The sequence below is a fragment of the Pleurodeles waltl genome, chromosome 6 (genome assembly GCF_031143425.1).
Source record: "Pleurodeles waltl isolate 20211129_DDA chromosome 6, aPleWal1.hap1.20221129, whole genome shotgun sequence".
Classification (NCBI taxonomy): domain Eukaryota; kingdom Metazoa; phylum Chordata; class Amphibia; order Caudata; family Salamandridae; genus Pleurodeles; species Pleurodeles waltl.
In genome coordinates, this window is record NC_090445.1 from 415,572,727 (window position 1) to 415,589,714 (window position 16,988).

A 16,988-nucleotide genomic window follows, 5' to 3' on the forward strand; every position below is an offset into this window, starting at 1 on the left:
TCAAGGAAGACTTTTCTCTAAGTCTAACATTAGCTCACTTCATCCACAATTAAAAGCATAGTAAGCAATTCAAGCTGACTGTAGAAACAAAAGAACATTTAGAGATACTTCACATTTCCACTATTTCACTTAAATATATTTCCCGTAGAGAGTTTGATAAATCTTAAATTGTTTCTGGAGTACAACATTTGTCTGGATCCTGCGGTAGTGCTTTAGGGAAGAGCTGTTTTTCCTAATTTCACAAATTAAGGTTCATGCTGCCACTTCATTCTCGTGGGGTGCTTGTTGCTCACTTAGGCAACCGCTGTGCTTTTAGCTGGAAGGCCAGGGCCCCCTTTTCATTCTTCAGTTAGCCCAGAATGCAGCACTTCAGCTACTTTTGAACATTGGTGTGTTTGATAATTGATTTGCATTAATACCAGTGAAGGATTGGCTTTTTACCTAATTCTGTCTAGCTTTTGAATGTTGACATAGGTTTGTTCTCCTAGCTTCTTTAATACCTCATGCCTTACTCCTTCTGTTAAAACTAAGACATTTTCCTGTGCACTTGACATACAGCCATATTGATAAAGTTTGACCATCTCCAACTGGAACTTTGTTGCTTGCCAAATCATGCAGGTTCTAGAAATATCTAATGGCCTTCATGTTCTAGTTCTTCTCCAGATCATGGATTGCTCACTGTTTAGAGAGACTATATTGTGCGCTGGACAGACATGGTCAGTAGTAATCAGTTGTTATTCTTGAAATATCTTGTGGTATATTTTTATACTTTAGTCTAAATGTTAAAATACCTTTGATTTATATTAGGTAAAACTTGAGGTTACAAGGATTGGAAGATGGTAAAAGTGCACTTCATTATTGATCGGGAGATTGAAATTTCCTCTGTGGATTTGTTTTTTAATGTAGTCAGAGGAGCAAGAAGAGCCTCACTTAATGTTAGCCTCGCCTAGTTTTGCATGATAAGATTTAAAATGTGTGTAATTTGAGTGTCACGTATGATATAATGCTGTTCGTTGGGCCTTGCAGACATGACTATAAATCCAGGTTTGAATTTTCTTTCACTGATTTTTACATGTAAACAAGGATGGGAAAGAACCCGTTCCCTGGCTGTATTTACTTAAAAAAAAAATATAAAAAAATGCAAAAGTTAAATCTTCATTTGAGAATCTTTACGTGCTGCCAGTCATAGCATCCAGACCTAATAGCTGTGCATAATGACCGCATGCAGATTTAAATAAAGGATGAGATTTAATATTTAAGCGTAGGTAGCTAAAGATGCGCACATATGCTAGTAGTAAAGCTTTTACTGTTTTCTCTATACAGCTGTTTCACATACTAAAAGTCCTTCAAACATCAAACTGTAAATGTACATCATTTTAATAAATGAATGTGGAAAGGTACTACTTGCACCTTTTTTTTCACCCACCAAAAATTCCCGAATTTGTAATTTGACTTTGAAATAAATACATTATTTTCTAAATTAAAATTAAATCAAAAATAGAAATAATATGTTAATCTTCCTTTCCACTTCTAAGAATGTAGATCTAAAGTAGTATTCAGCCATACTGTAACTGAAGTTTTACATACAGATTATGTTGATTAGGCCCTTTAAACTGAATGTGATTTTGGAGAGTAGTATTCACGAGTTGCCGAGTCCAAAATGTTTTTGTATAATTATTATATAAGGTTGTGCAAAGTGTTGTAAAACTTTTTATTATGTTATATTTATATATGGAGATAATGCTTAAGAAGTTGAATATTAATACACTTTGTATCTCTAAAATGGTTTGTGTTTATTTTTATTACCTATTTCTCTCAATTTTTATGGAACTGAGAAAGCAGAATAAACAGAGTTTACAAACTTTTAAATAGATGCAAAGCCTCAACCTGACACACAGGAGTTAAACCACATAATGCCAACGTCTGTCATGCAGGAGCTCCACCCCTGAGATGCGTGCTGGCCTTTTACCCTTAGCTGAAGTGCAAATTTTACTGCTCAACAAACTGTGTTTTAAATAGGCTCAGTGCTTGCACACGAGTTGTTTCTATTTCTGTGTTTGTCTAAGTGATATTCCTAGACTTCAGTGTACCAGGACAAGGACTACCCTTTTAGTTTTTTGTCAGATTAATGCTCCACATACTCCATATATTATATGTATCTCATTAGCCTTGTGAGGGAGGTGGCGCTCACACTTTATAGATAGATGGCTGCCTTTTCTTAGTACTCCCTAGTGCTAGGCTTTTATGCCGACTGATCTCTTGATCGGGCCATCAGCTATGTAAAGCTGGATTCATGTACTGTGGTCCTGTCTTGCTCTTTAAGCTTATTGGTCAGAAATCTGGACCAATGTGAAGAACATAAGCAATTATGACTTTCAGATAAATGTTTTTGACATGAATGACTTGCCTATGGTTGATAAGGCTTCATGCCTCTAGATACGCTGTGTTGAAGTCACAGTGGCAAAGGTTTGCATTTTGAGGAGCTGGAAGATGGCCACGATGAATAGGGTAACCAGAGTGGTAAAAATAACATACTACGAAGGGTCAATCTACAAACTGCATGGTTAGCTGCAAAATCATGAATACTTTTGGGAACAGTCACTACCACATGGGTTACCTTTCTATACTAATACCCAAAGCAGGTAATCGTTACTCATAGGGACTGCAATATGTGGTTGAAATCTGTACACCTTGCCTTCTTCCCACTTTCCTCCCTCTTGCAGCACTGTTATAAAAGTTACGTACACAGCACATGATTAGTATTTCTCCTCATTGGCTTCGGAAAGTGCTGCTTTTAACTGTATCTAACAACCATTTGTCCGCAGTAGTCATTGGTCAATGCTTTTCTCCAAAGCAGTACTTGATTTGTATTTCCCTTGCGATTTCCTAGAGGAATCTCTAGTCAAACATGTTTCCTCTTCTAGGGTTCACAAACTAATGATAGTTTTTCTCTGTGTGTTTCAAATTTCAGATATCGTAAAATACCTGGTGACCAATGTACAGGTGGCATTAACCCAAGCAGGGAGGAGAAGAACCTGAAAGCGAAATGCAGTAGTGATCTTCTGCAGCCCAGTGCCATTGTAACTAATGCGCAGTCCAAGGTCGCAGTAAGTTTTGCAGCACAAAGCACAATACATAGCTTGCAGTCTTAAGGCTCCAGGGCCGAATGTTTAGGGGAAGGCCATGATTTGTTTCATGGGCACTGGGATGCAGCAGCCTTTATACATTTATTTATGATGTATGTGCTCATTACTTGTTAATGGTATCTGATTTCCATCACCGGTTACTGGTATGAATTTCTAATACCCTGACTACTTGCTAGTGTGTGATATTGCTGTGCCTCATGTTGGTTTTAATTCCCTGTACCTACTCTTTGTGATTGCATATGCCTGCGGTCACTCAACACTACCTCTTCTGTTTTGCTTCTGTGAGTGCCTGCAGTTGCTTGTTGTTGCCCTTCCTTCTTTTGCTTTGCATTTCATGTTTCTGCTGTCACTTTTCATTGCTGGTGCCTACTATCCCTTCCCTTCTTTGTATTAATCCTTTATTTTCTACCGTTCAAGGTTTCTCAGAATAACATCCTAGTCATCCTCTCTGTGGTCGGCGTGCTGCTGGTTGCAGTTGTTGCTGCTGTGCTGATCGTGAAGAAATATGTCTGTGGTGGCAGGTGAGGCATAAGGGAGGGGACGATTGGAAGGGAGGGAATAGGTGATGATGGGGATGTTAAGCCATGAAAGGATGAGTCACAGTGATGAAGGTTAGGATATTTGCTCTTAAAGTATTAGCCATTCGCATTTTCCTTGCCTCACTGTTCATGCCACTTGGAACAACCCCAGCACTGTTTCTTTTGGCTTTGAATATTCTCTGCTCCATGATGATTAAACCTGGAATCACCCTGATAAAACAACATTGTACTAACCTCCTTTCTGGAGCACGTGACAAATACCAATGTGACTGTTGGGTCTGAGCTTCGTAGAAGTGACCCTGTGCTGTCCTGCTCCTCATTTTATTGGTCTGACTCAGGCATGTGTTTTCCAGCTTTCTCCCTTGTGTACTTCCTCCCCAGAAATATCCGCCCCATCCCGCGCTCTGTGTTGCTGTTTTCTTCTTGTGCTGCCTGCATTCTCACGTTCTTCCCACCTATCTTCTGTGTTGCTCTGTCCCTTTTGTTATGTTTTCCGTCACCCGCCCCTGTTGCTTACAACCTCCCACTAATTCCCCATTGCTTCCACCGCCTGTTGCTTGACACTTTCCATTCATCCTTTGCCCCAAACTTTGAAAAAGAATTGAAATTCCCGGCAACTGCTATTTACTGCCGAGCCTCTGCACGATGTACAAAGCGATTTTACACTATCAATTTTTTTTTTTTAATTAACTGATCTAAGTGACATGTGCCAACTTCGATCTGTAATAAAAAAAACAAATAGAAAATTCTGCCTGCTTCATTATGCATGACGATGCATGTGCGAGTATGTTATCACGCTATCGTGCACCAGCGCAATGGCCCAGGCTGCTTTTTCTCTGCACCGTTGTCTCTTTTTTTTTTTTTGCCTACACTCCACAGCATCTTCAAAAAGCATTGGCAAGTCCACACCTTTCTGATTGATACTTCTAATCATAGATTCCTCATTTTAGAATGCATACTCCACGATCTATGCCTGTTCCCGCTACCCCAAACTGGTGCCTATGCCATTGGCACCTTAGGATGCAGTGCTGATATCCATGTTTGACCCTGAACCAACATCAGCTCAATTTCAACCAGTGTTGTACTATGAGATTAAAAATGATGCCACCAGTTGTCATACACCATAATCCTTTGCGTCTACCACGTCACATCTATCAGCAGAGGCTGCATTATCTTTTTTGGCTCTCATGCTGATCATGTGCCAGAGCAGGACCCACCCTAGGATACTGATGATGACGAAAAATGATGATGATCATCATCTTCTTCTTACCTCATTACACTGATGCCCTGTGACATGATTTACCAAATGGCAGTGTGCTTGATGCCTCATTTGAGACACAGCTTGACTCCCCTTATGTACCACCAACAGAAGTGCAATGGAGGGCAGCCGAAGTAATACAATTCCAGCTGCCTTCCATTCAGACTAAAACAAACATTTGACAGAAATTCTACAGCCCAGGTCAATCAATCAATCAATTTATAAAGCTGCTACTCACCCATTAGGGTCTCAAGGCGCGGGGGGGGGGAGGGGGGAGTTAGTGGTCGAAGAGCCATGTCTGGAGGCGTTTTCTGAAGGTCAGGAGGTCTTGGGTCTGGCGTAGTTGGAGCGGTAAGGAGTTCCAGGTCTTGGCGGCGAGGTAAGAGAAGGATCTACCTCCTATGGTGAAGCGGTGAATACGGCTGGTGGAGCGGAGCAGGCGGGTAGGAGTGTGGAAGGTGAGTCTGTCGTTGAGATAGGCCGGACCTGTGTTGTGGAGGGCTTTGTGTGCGTGGGTGAGTAGTTTGAAGGTGATCCTCTTCGATACGGGTAGCTAGTGTTGTTCTCTGAGATGGGCTGAGATGTGGTTGCGGCAAGGGACGTCAAGTATGAGTCGGACGGAGGCGTTTTGGATGCGTTGCATTTTCTTTTGTAGTTTGGCCGTGGTTCCTGCATAGAGTGTGTTGCCGAAGTCCAGTCGGCTGCTGACTAGGGCGTGGGTGACTGTTTTCCTAGTTTCAACGGGAATCCACTTGAAAATCTTGCGGAGCATGCAGAGGGTTTTGTAGCAGGAAGAGGAGACTGCGTTGACCTGCTGATTCATGCGGAGTGCTGAGTCGAGGATGATGCCCAGGTTCTGTACTTGTGCGGTGGAGGTGGGGGCGGCTCCGAGGGAAGTAGGCCACCAGGGGCCATTCCAGGCGGAGAGATTGCTGCCAAGGATGAGAACCTCTGTTTTGTATGTGTTTAGCTTGAGCCGGCTTGTTTCCATCCAGTCGGCGATAGCGTGAAGTCCCTTGTGTAGGTTGTTTCTTGCTGTTGTGGGGTCTTTCGTGAGGGAGGTGATCAGCTGGGTGTCGTCTGCGTAGGATACTATGTTGATGTGGGATCGCGCGATGCTGGCGAGGGGAGCCATGTAGACGTTGAAAAGTGTTGGGCTGAGGGAGGATCCTTGAGGGACGCCACTGACTGTTTCGGAGGATTCGGACAGGTAGGATGGAAGGTGGACTCTCTGGGTTCTGCCGGAGAGGAAAGAGGAGATCCAGTCGAGGACCTTGCCATGGATCCCGGTGTTGTGGAGGCATGTTCGAAGGGTGTGGTGACAGACTGGGTCGAAAGCTGCGGAAAGGTCCAAGAGGATGAGAGCTGCGGTTTCGCCTTTGTCAAGCATGGTCCGGATGTCATCTGTGGCAGCAATGAGTGCGGTCTCCGTGCTGTGGTTTTTGCGGAATCCGGATTGGGAGGCATCGAGCGCTTTGCTGTCTTCCAAGTAGCGGGAAAGTTGGCTGTTCACGATTTTTTCAATGACCTTCGCTGGGAAGGGGAGGAGGGAGATAGGTCGGTAGTTAATGGGGTTTTCTGGATCTGCTTTGGGTTTCTTCAACAGGGCGTTGACGTCGGCATGTTTCCATCTCTCCGGGAAGGTGGCTGTCTCGAAGGAGCTGTTGATGATTGTGCAGAGGTGGGGTGTGATGATGTTGCTGGCTTTGTTGAAGATTTGGTGCGGGCAGAGGTCTGAGGGGGAGCCGGAGTGGATGGAGGCCATGGTGTTGATGGTGTCTTCATTGTTGACGTGGGTCCAGGAGCATAGAGGGTCGATGTTGTTTGATGCGTCGGGTTTTTGGTTGTCTGTGGTTGGCTGAAGGGACTGGGGTGCGAAGCTGTTATGGATGTCTTCGATCTTTCAACGGAAGTGAGTGGCGAGGGAGTTGGAGGTCTGCAACATCTGAGCCCTTAATTCCATTTACTGATGCCCTTATAGATACCTTAATGGATATCTACTTGGTTGAAACCATGTTTTTGCCCGCCTCATATCAGACAGGTATCCTGGCACCATAGACCGGTACTTGGTGATCCAGACTTTCTCATCAACTACCCTACTCCAAGAGTCTTAATGTACAGGCCTTGACCAGTACGGTTGACACTAACTTGTTTCGAACCTATCCACCGCAGTTAAAGTCCAAAGGATAGATACCTTTTTCGAAAACCTTATTTCCTCTGCTAGTTTGGCACTGTGATCCGTAAATGTGGTCTGACAGTTGGGCCTCTGCAAACAAGCCCTTTGGGACATTGCCAGCAAGATCCTGCCAGCAGTCCTGGAGGACCTTCAGCCTCTTTGCCTTAAATGATGTATGATAGGCAGGACGCAGCCAAGTATGTTATTCAAGCCTGTCTGGATACCACGAACAGCATTGGCTGAGCGGTCACTACTAGAGTTGTCCTCTGCCTACATGCCTGGATCAGGCCATCCGATTTCTCCACCCATGTGAGGCTTTGTCTAATTGAAATGCCCTTTGATGGGTCTTACCTCTTCGGAGAGAAGGCGGACTCCACTTTGAAACACTTTTAAGACAGTAGATCTACAGCGCTTTCCTTGGTGGTGATCACCCTTGCTGAACAATTTCCACACTAATTGGGAAATTTAGGGGCAACTTTAGAGGGCTGGTGCATAGGCCGAGAACACCTTCCCAGTCAGTGATGCAACAGTCAAACCAGTTCATTCAGGGTTGCAGAACGGACAGGTATTGTGCAGCCCAGCTGGGTCATGCATATTTTTTCAAAAGGCTATGGCCATACCTTTTCTGTCCTTACTAATGAATATTTCTCCCACACCAGATGAGATTCCAGCAGACCATTTGTCTATCCAGTTGCAGGAGGTACACCTTTTGCTCTAAAATGGTGCCATAGAGAAGGGAACTGGACTGTCCAAAAGGCAGGAGTTTTTTCCGCTCCAGAGGAAGGACTGGGGCCTCATGCCTATCTTTGACCTTTGACACCCCTCTCCCCCCTCTCCCCCCCAGGGCCAATTCACAATCCTCTCATTGGCCCTGATCTGTCTTCTGTGGATCCGGACGAGCGGATGGATCCTTGGGCTTGCAGGATGCATATTTTCATATACTTGTCCTGTAGTCTCCGAGGAGTTCCCGTGGTTCAGGGTGAGCTAGGAGGATTATCATTTGCCATGCTCACCTTCAGCCTCACCATAGTCCCTTGGTTCTTCACAAAAGTGATAGCTGTAGTCGCTCCCCATCTTTGGAGGTCTGGAATTCATTGTAATCCCATACCCCGACTGGCTGCCGAAGGAGAACTTGCTGCAGTCAGTTGTGGACCACCCTTCAACAACAGTGATACTTTTGATATCTTTGTGTTTCATCATAAACCAGCTGGAGTCCCACCTAATTCCTTTGCAGATGCCTCCACTCATTGGGGTGTTCCTGGACACAGTGGAGTTCAGTGCTTTCCTCTGCAGTAGCGAGTCGACGCCCACTGGGCTACGGTCCTGATATTTCAGGCTCTACCCTGGATCACAGCAAGTGTGGCTCTGAAGCTTCTTAGCCTCTTAGCTTTGTGTGTCAACCTTGGCAATGATGCAGGGTGGCACATGAGCCCCAGGTAGTGAAACCTAAAGTTCCAGAGGGCACAGCATCAAGGCCGCCTTTCCAACACTGTCCAGGTCTTGGAAGAGACTGCTCAAGAATGCGGTATTGACTGACTGACCAGAATTTATCTAGCAGCAGGCCCCTCTCCCTCCATCACCCAGACCTGGCAGTAGTAAGAGAGCTGCTGGAGATGAAGGCCATTCATTTGTCTGTCCCTGACCCTTGCCTGCAATTTTATCAAGGGGAGGCGGGTGCAGGTTACCACGGACATCATCACCATCATGTTGTACTGCGGTAAACAAAGAGGTTTGGGTTAGGTTCCTGCACCAGGAGGATTTGTGTCTCTGGAGGTGGCTTGATCATTAGGGTATTCTTGTTGCCAACCACCTGACAGGCTCCCTGAATGCCAGAACACATGAACTGAGCAGACGTCTGGCAGATCACGAGTGACCTATGCATCCTAAGGTGAAAAGTCTCTTCTTCCCTCTTGGTCTTTCTACATTTGCTGTACCAACAGTCCGTTGTTCAAATCACTGGTTGTGATGTGATTTATTAAAGGTTTGATGCTCATTTTGTCCCAAGAAGTTTGTGATGCCACAGCAGGACCTTAGCTTGGTCTTGACATTCCTCATGTGTGCACCCTTCAAGCCTATGCATAATTGCTTGCTGTGTCTCCTGACGCTGAACACTATCTTCCTCAATGCGATTGTCAGCTCTACATGTGAGTGAACTGCAAGCACTGTCGGTGCACCCAACCTACACCATGTTTTTTGGATAAATTAGTCCTGACGATTTAGACAACCTTCTTACTAAATGACTAATTTCCACATTGGGCAGTCCATCACTGTACCAGTGTTTTGTGCTCTCCTGGACCCTTCGAAAGAGGAGGAGAGGCTTCATGTGTTAAACCCCAAAAGGGCTTTAAGCTTTTTGCAATCATCATAGCAAAGACATCAGGTGGACGGTGAACTTTTTGTGGTCTTTTCTGGAGCAAAGTAGGCGAAGGCTGTGGAGAAGAGGACTCTGCCTAAATGGCTAGTCCTCTGCATTGAAATCTGCTATACAGTGGCAGCCTCTGGAAGGTTTGAGAGCTCATTCCACCAGGGCTAAAGTGTAAGGAAATGCCTCCTTGGCCTGGTTACCTCCTGACTTTTTGCCTTTTGTTTGATGCCAGTTATGATTAAAAGTGTGCTGGGACCCTGCTATCAAGGCCGCAGCACCAGCGTTCTTTCCCTAAACTGTACCCTTGTTCCCACAATTGGCACAGCCCTGCCACAGAGATAAGTCCCTTGTAAATGGTACCCCTGGTACCAAAGGCCCTGTTGCCAGGGAAGGTCTCTAAGGGCTGCAGCATGTCTTATGCCACCCTGGGGACCCCTCACTCACCACTTGCACATTGCCTACCAGCTTGTGTGTGCTGGTGGGGAGAAAATGACTAAGTCGACATGGCACTCCCCTCAGCGTGCCATGCCCACCTCACACTGCCTGGGACATAGGTAAGTCACCCCTCTAGCAGGCCTTACAGCCCTAAGACAAGGTGCACTATACCACAGGTGAGGGCATATGTGCATGAGCAAAACCTTAGACATCGTAAGTGCAGGGTAACCATAAGAGTATATGGTCTGGGAGTTTGTCAAACACGAACTCCACAGTTCCATAATGGCTACACTGAAATCTGGGAAGTTTGGTATCAAACGTCTCAGCACAATAAATTCACACAGATGCCAGTGTGGGATTTATTGTAAAATACACCCAGAGGGCATCTTATAGATGCCCCCTGAATACCAGTCCGACTCCTAGTGCTAGGCTGACCAGTTTCTGCCAGCCAGCCACAACCAGACGAGATTCTGGCCACATGGGGTGAGTGCCTTTGTCATTCTGTGGCCAGGAACAAAGCCTGTACTGGGTGGAAGTGCTTCTGACCTCCCCCAGCAGGAACTGTAACACCTGGCGGTGAGCCTCACAGGCTCATGCCTTTTGTTACAGCACCCCAGGGCATCCCAGCTAGTGGACATGCCCGCCCCTCCGGCCACTGCCCCCACTTTTGGGGGCAAGGCAAGAGAGGGTAATGAGAAAAACATGGAGTCGTCGCCCACCAGTCAGGACAGCCCCTAAGGTGTCCTGAGCTGAGGTGACCCCTGACTTTAGAAATCCTCCATCTTGAGTTTGGAGGATTCCCCCAAAAGTGTTAGGGATATGCCCCACTCCCCTCAGGGAGGAGGCACAAAGAGCGTGTAGCCACCCTCCAGGACAGTAGCCGTTAGCTACCGCCCCAAACACACCCCTAAATTTAGTATTTAGGGGCGACCCAGAACCCAGGAAATCCGATTCCTGCTGACCTGAAAGCCCCGCAGAGACGACGGAGACAACTGACTTGGCCCCAGCCCTACTGGCCTGTCTCCTGACTCAAAGAACCTGCACAGCTATGCATCTGACAGGGACCAGCGACCTCTGAGGACTCAGAGGACTGCCCTGAACCCGAAGGACCAAGAAACTCCCAAGAACAGAGGCACTGTTCAACAACAGCAACATCTTTGCAACAAAGAAGCAACTTTTAACGAACTCACTCTTCCCACCGGAAGCGTGAGACTTCACACTCTGATTGCTTTCAAAAGCAAATCTGACGCTACCATTTCACACTGCACCCGGCCGCCCCTGTGCTGCTGATGGGGTGTTTTGTGTTGCCTGTGTGTGTACAACAAATGCTTAACACTACCCTCTGATAAGCCTACTACTTGACCACACTACCACAAAATAGAGCATTAGTATTATCTAATTTTGCCCCATCAACCTCGAAGGGGAACCCTTGGACTCTCTACACACTATCTCTCACTTTGAGATAGTATATACAGAGCCAACTTCCTACATAAGGCCACTACCATTTCATTTGTACTGGAAGTGCCTGTCCTTGACATCGGCCCAGCTGCGACTTGGGCATCAGTATGTGTGTTCACCAAGCATTACTGCCTTGATGGCCAGCTCCGACAGGAAGGACAATTAGCCTGTTTGATTCTGAAAGACTTTTTGGTCTGAACTCATTCCACAGATCCTTCATCTTGAAGAGATGCTGCTTTGGTATCTATTCTAATTTGAAGAATCTGGGGTTCGAAGTATCCTTCAGAAGAACAAGTTTCTTATCTTTGGGAACACTCCTTATGTTGGATATTCTATCCAACCGCAGATTCCTCACTGCCCTCTCTCCTCCCCCATTCTATGGAGTGGTTTGTTTTTAACATCTAAAAGATCCCACTTTAGTACTCAGCACACTGTTGCCAACAATTGTTTGCACTTGGCATTTGATGGTAAGGAAAAGACGAAACAGACATCAATGTGCACAGTTGGAAATGATATGCTTCTCCTCTCTGGGGTTGTGCGGAGCCAATGTGTAATGGTATGCCATCTAGCGGCTCCTGGGAGCACTAAATAATTCTGCTGATCCAGTCTGGCACTTGGGAGCTATACTATGGTAAGGATTCTGTTGTTAGAACGCCGGTTGACTCCACGATGCGTGAGGTCCTGTTCATATAGGTCGTCTCGGGACCATTCATGGAGCCCTTCTCGATGTTCATCCTCACATCCAAAGTCGTCAGGGAAGTCCCCCAAACACAAGAAGTCAAAGTCCAAATGTTCTTCGACTTCACTGCATCTCTTGAAGTCATCCAATGAGAAGAGGGAATGTCAGCAGTCCAGGCCCAGCGAGTCGACGCAGCCTCATACTGATGTCACTCCGGTCTTCCCTGATTTTTGCCAGAGCGACCTCCGCCCAACTAAAAGAACTTTGAAGTCATGCACCTCATCTTTCGGCAGCCTATCCCCTCAGGACCCCCTGGGCACGGGAGGGGCCCCTACTAGATCCACGCCTTTGTTCACCTTTGTGCCATTGGGGCTCCATGGATCCCTTGCTGGATCCGGAGCGGAGCCGGTGAGAAGACCAATAAGATCCTCGGCGCCCACTCCGGTGCCAACACCCCTAGGCAGCAAAGTCTGAATCGTCATTCCCGACTTCAACACAGAGGCGGATGGGTGTTGTCTGGTGCCAACTGAGGACATTCTTCCTGGAATGGAGCCTGTGCCTCATGGCTAGGCTGGGTGAGAGAGATGTTTATTAGGGGTCTATGGACCCTTGTGAAGATGAACTAGTTGAGTAACGGGACAACCGGTATGAGGAACTGGGTGAGGCCAGCGGGTTGGACACCTCACCTGACACTGGCCTGGTTTCCCCTCCCACTTTGGCAGCGGAGGAGGGAGCCTCCTTTGCAATGGTGGTGCTTGGGGCAGCTGATGTTCTGACACTTAACCTGCCCTCAGTGGAAGTCGAGCCTCATGTTTTAACAGAGGTGCTTCAGCTGGGAGTCCCTCCCCCCAACCCCCTTAGAACCTTCACTCCCATTCAGTGAAGCCCTTATGGACGTCTTACTTGGGGCCTGGTCCAAGTCCTGCACCTGGGGCTCCTGTGAATAGGACGATTACCCACCTCTATCGCCCTGCTCCTGGAGACCCCAGTTTCCTTAGACAGCACCCCACCCTGGAGAGCTTTGTGGTCCAAGCCTCCTCATCCCATATCCACCCTGTTGCATTTCCTACCACTCCACCAGATAGGGAATCCAAGAGGCTGGACATCTTGGTAAGAGAATGTTCTCACCAGCCTGGCACTGCGGTCGGTCAACCCCACGTGCCTATTGGCCATTTTTCCACATACACTATGGAATTCGGTTGAGCAAGTGTTGCCTATTGTCCCAGAGGAGGCCCGGGCCATACTCTCTCAGGTTGCTCCCAATGGGAGGGATGCAGCTGAGTTCACTATGAAATGTGGACTTGACACGACTGACTCTCTGGGCAGAGCAATTTTATTGTCAGTGGCTTTGCCGTGCCACACCTGGTTGAGACGGATGGCTTTTCAGGGGATGTCCAGGCTTCCCTTTTGGACATGTGCTTTGATGGCTCTTGCCTTTTTGGAGACACGGCGGATTCAGCGTTGTAGCGCTTCAAAGCTATGCCCAGGTTCTCTGGCTTGTCTACCCCTCCTTCTTAACCCCAGTCCACCTTCCTCCTCTTTCGTGGCCACCCAAGCGGTCTCCAGCTTTGCCCATACCCTTCAAGCCATCACAGTCAGCAAGCTTCCCAGCCTTTCCGTGGCCAAGGACTCAGGTTCCTCAGACCATGTTGGACAGGTGACCAGCGGCCGCTGCCTCCAAGTCTCTGTAGTGTCACTAGTCTGTTGTCAGACCATCATGGGCATCCAGTGGGAGGCAGGATATGCCCATCACCTCATCCACTGGCAGTCAGTAACATGAGGCCATTGTGTACTCTCGATAGTTCAAATGGGCTACTCCCTCCCCTTTGTGGCAACACCTTCACTCATGCTACCCACTTACGATTGGCTGACAGAGGACCATCTCTTCTTGCTCTGTCAAGATGTGCAGGTTCTCTTGGCCAAGGGAGCCATAGAGAGGGGACCGGCATCAGAAGTAGGTTGTGGTTGTTATTCCTGCTCGTAAGGAAATGCCTCTTTTTGTATGGTCACCCCCAAGATCTTCAACTGAAGCTGCTGGTTTTCTGACTCCGCACGCACTGAGGCCTACTAGCCAGACCTCAGTGCCAGTGCCTGACCCTAAAGTGTGTGTCGAATTGACTGCACCCAATTGGAAATGGCTAACTTACATTTAAGTCCCTAGTACCCAGGGCATGCAAGTTAGAGTAGTACACCAGGGCTTGCCGCACTGGTTGTGCCACCCTGGAAACCCTCCAAGTAAATCAAGTCTCCCAGTCTGCCACTGCAGACTGGTAGAGCAGTCGTACTCTGATAGCTGGATTTTTGCCATTGAAAGCAATGGCAAAGCCACCACTTCAGCCGGACTTGTGTAAGTAAGTCTCCTCTTTAGCAGGCCTACCAAGTCCTAAAGGCAGGCTGCAACATATGACACAGACAGGACATGTACACACAGTAAAGCATGTAAAACTAATATATTTTATGTGAGATAACTTGGTTGCCCAATTGGCGAGTACAGGGTTGCATGCTGACCCCTCAGCTGTGCTAACTCCTGAACTCTGCAACCAAAGTGGGCACTGCAAGGTATTAAACAATTCGATACACTAAGCTGAAGTCAAAATTAATGTAACGTGTTGCAGTGTGCAGCTTTAGCAAAGCTAACGTTTTGTTGCCTTTAAAAGTCCTGTGCCTTCCCAAGCATACATGGGGCCTATTCCACGAGATCGCTTTCTGCCCTTGTGGAGAGATGTGCCAATGACTCTCAGGAAGGAGAAAATTGAGGGATTGCAGGCCAGGAAGGTGTCACCTCCTTCCTGCAGGAAGCCACCTAGGTGTTAGCCCCAAAAGGCAGGCTTCAAAGCACCATAAAACAATTTCAGCCTTACTTTTTAGGTAAGAAATCTGGTTTGTTGTGTTGGAGTCATAAATAAGGCTCTGATAACAAATGCAGGTGGACCTCGATCTTGCGTGGACACAATGTGGGCCAGTGGGTAACGTGTCCAGATGTCCTGAGTGAGGGGCATGTGATAGCTGTGTGTTGCTGTGCTCTGATTGGCTCAGTGTTCCTAAATTCATGTGCCATCTGCCAATATGGTGTTTTGGGAATGTGCACACCCCTGCGGGCATGTGTGTTTTATTGGGGCCAATTTCTGTGGACCGTTGTGATGTTGCTGCGCCTGTCTGTGGGATTGATCTGAGATTCCTGTTTGCGCGTTTGTCTGCTGGATACACGCCACCCCACCTGTGACCTGTCATTCAGTAACCTCAGGCCTCGGTCTCAGAGCCTGCTTGACCACCTACTTCTGAGGCGGGGTTGATGGGGAGTTCATGAGGGGTGAATTTGACAACAGCGATGCAATTTCGTTCTTCTATATTAACGTATCATTGACTTTTGTGACTTTTGTGACATATGAACACCTGAGCCCACCCAAGCCAAGAGACTCTAAGGGCCAGCCACTGTCCTCCTGTTCACAGCTGAAGAAGTCTGTTGGGGCAAGTTGGTAGCCTAAAGTCTTCCAGTTGCTACCACTGCCGTGCAGCACCAGGAGTGCTGTCCAGAGAGTTGCTGGGACCTCTAGAAGGTGAGTTATCGACCCAGAAAGGTTTGGCCTGTGACGCTGGACTGTTAGTCTAGTTGCAACTGGACTTCGGCCAGACCCGAGAGGACCTTGTTGGAAGTTGACCCAGCATCCAGGACCCTCTCCGGATCTTCATGGACCAAGGAATCCCTACAGGAACAACCCAGTTGACTGCATCGCATCCACAGCATCCTTGGAGCATCTTCAGCATCATTCATTCCTAAGAATCCATTGGAATGCTGATAAAGTACCTGTAACTGCTGAGTGACTGCTTCTGCTGTGAAGGTAACTGTTCTTGAGGATCATGCTGGTCCCCCTGACTAGCTCCCTGCCAGAGTTGGATGCCCCAAGTACTTCTATGCATTGACACTTACTAAGATTGCTTTGAAAAGGTTTCCAAATGTCCAATTCGTTGACTTTGCCAAGGCTTGTTCGCGGATGAGTGTAATTGCTTTTATTTATTAGTGCTTGTAAAATCTACATCTCCAGAACCATCCTGTAGATCTTTTTCGTTCTAGTGTATAAATTCTTATAAAAACAAAGTCTATTTTTATAAATTGATGTCTGATTATTTAAGTGCCTTTTCAATTTCTTCTTCAGTATTTATGGTGCTGTTTAAATGCTTTACAATTGTTGCTCCATGTAAGCCTTGCTGCTCATTGCCACAGCTATCCATCATTGGGCTGAGGGTTTTACAGACAAAACTACTGGACCTTAAGGGGTTGGTAAGTGTACCATACAGCGAGGTCGCACTACCACGCCATATAATACACCCGCTACTCCCTGGTTCTAGAGAAGGATGGAGGACGTCATTCTATCCTGGGTCTGCTCCTTCTCTTTCTCTTCTTGGAAAAGCAGAAGTTCAAAATGTTCATGCTCGCCCACGTTTTGTCTGCACTAGACCCAGGAGACTAGATGGTAGCAGTGGACTTGAAAGACGCACACTTTCACATCCCTGTCCTGCTGATTCACAAACACTGTCTGCAGTTCACGGTGGGCCAACAGCACTTTCAGTTTGCTTTGCTACCTTTTGGCCTTACCAGTGACCCTCAGGTGTTCACCAAGATGTGAGGGTGGCGGTCGGGGATTTCAGTCTTACCCTACCTGGAAGACTGGCTGTTCAAGGTGGACTCGCCTGAGGCAGTTGTCACAAACCTTCAGACCAAGGTGAACCTCCTGCACTCACTGGGGTTCACTATCAACATGCCAAAGTTGCACCTGCTCCATTTCATTGGAGCTGTTCTGGACATGGTGCAGTTTTGGGCCTATCCTGAGCAGTGAGTCAAGGATATGGTGAGACTAACTCTGAGGCTGTTGGGCCTCATGGCCTTTTGCATCCTGCTGATGACACATGCCTGCTGGCGGTGCAGTGGGACCT

The 16,988-nt window shown here is 47.2% G+C and overlaps 1 protein-coding gene across 2 annotated transcripts in view; it reads left to right on the plus strand.

The window, feature by feature from the left end:
* Window positions 1-16,988, plus strand: part of SORT1 (sortilin 1) — a 484,851-nt gene that overhangs the window by 405,894 nt on the left and 61,969 nt on the right. For both annotated transcript variants that reach the window (XM_069238373.1, XM_069238374.1), the window contains exons 17-18: window positions 2,972-3,107; window positions 3,564-3,667. In XM_069238373.1, coding sequence (XP_069094474.1) covers window positions 2,972-3,107; window positions 3,564-3,667 — 240 coding nt within the window. The remainder of the gene's footprint in view (window positions 1-2,971; window positions 3,108-3,563; window positions 3,668-16,988) is intronic.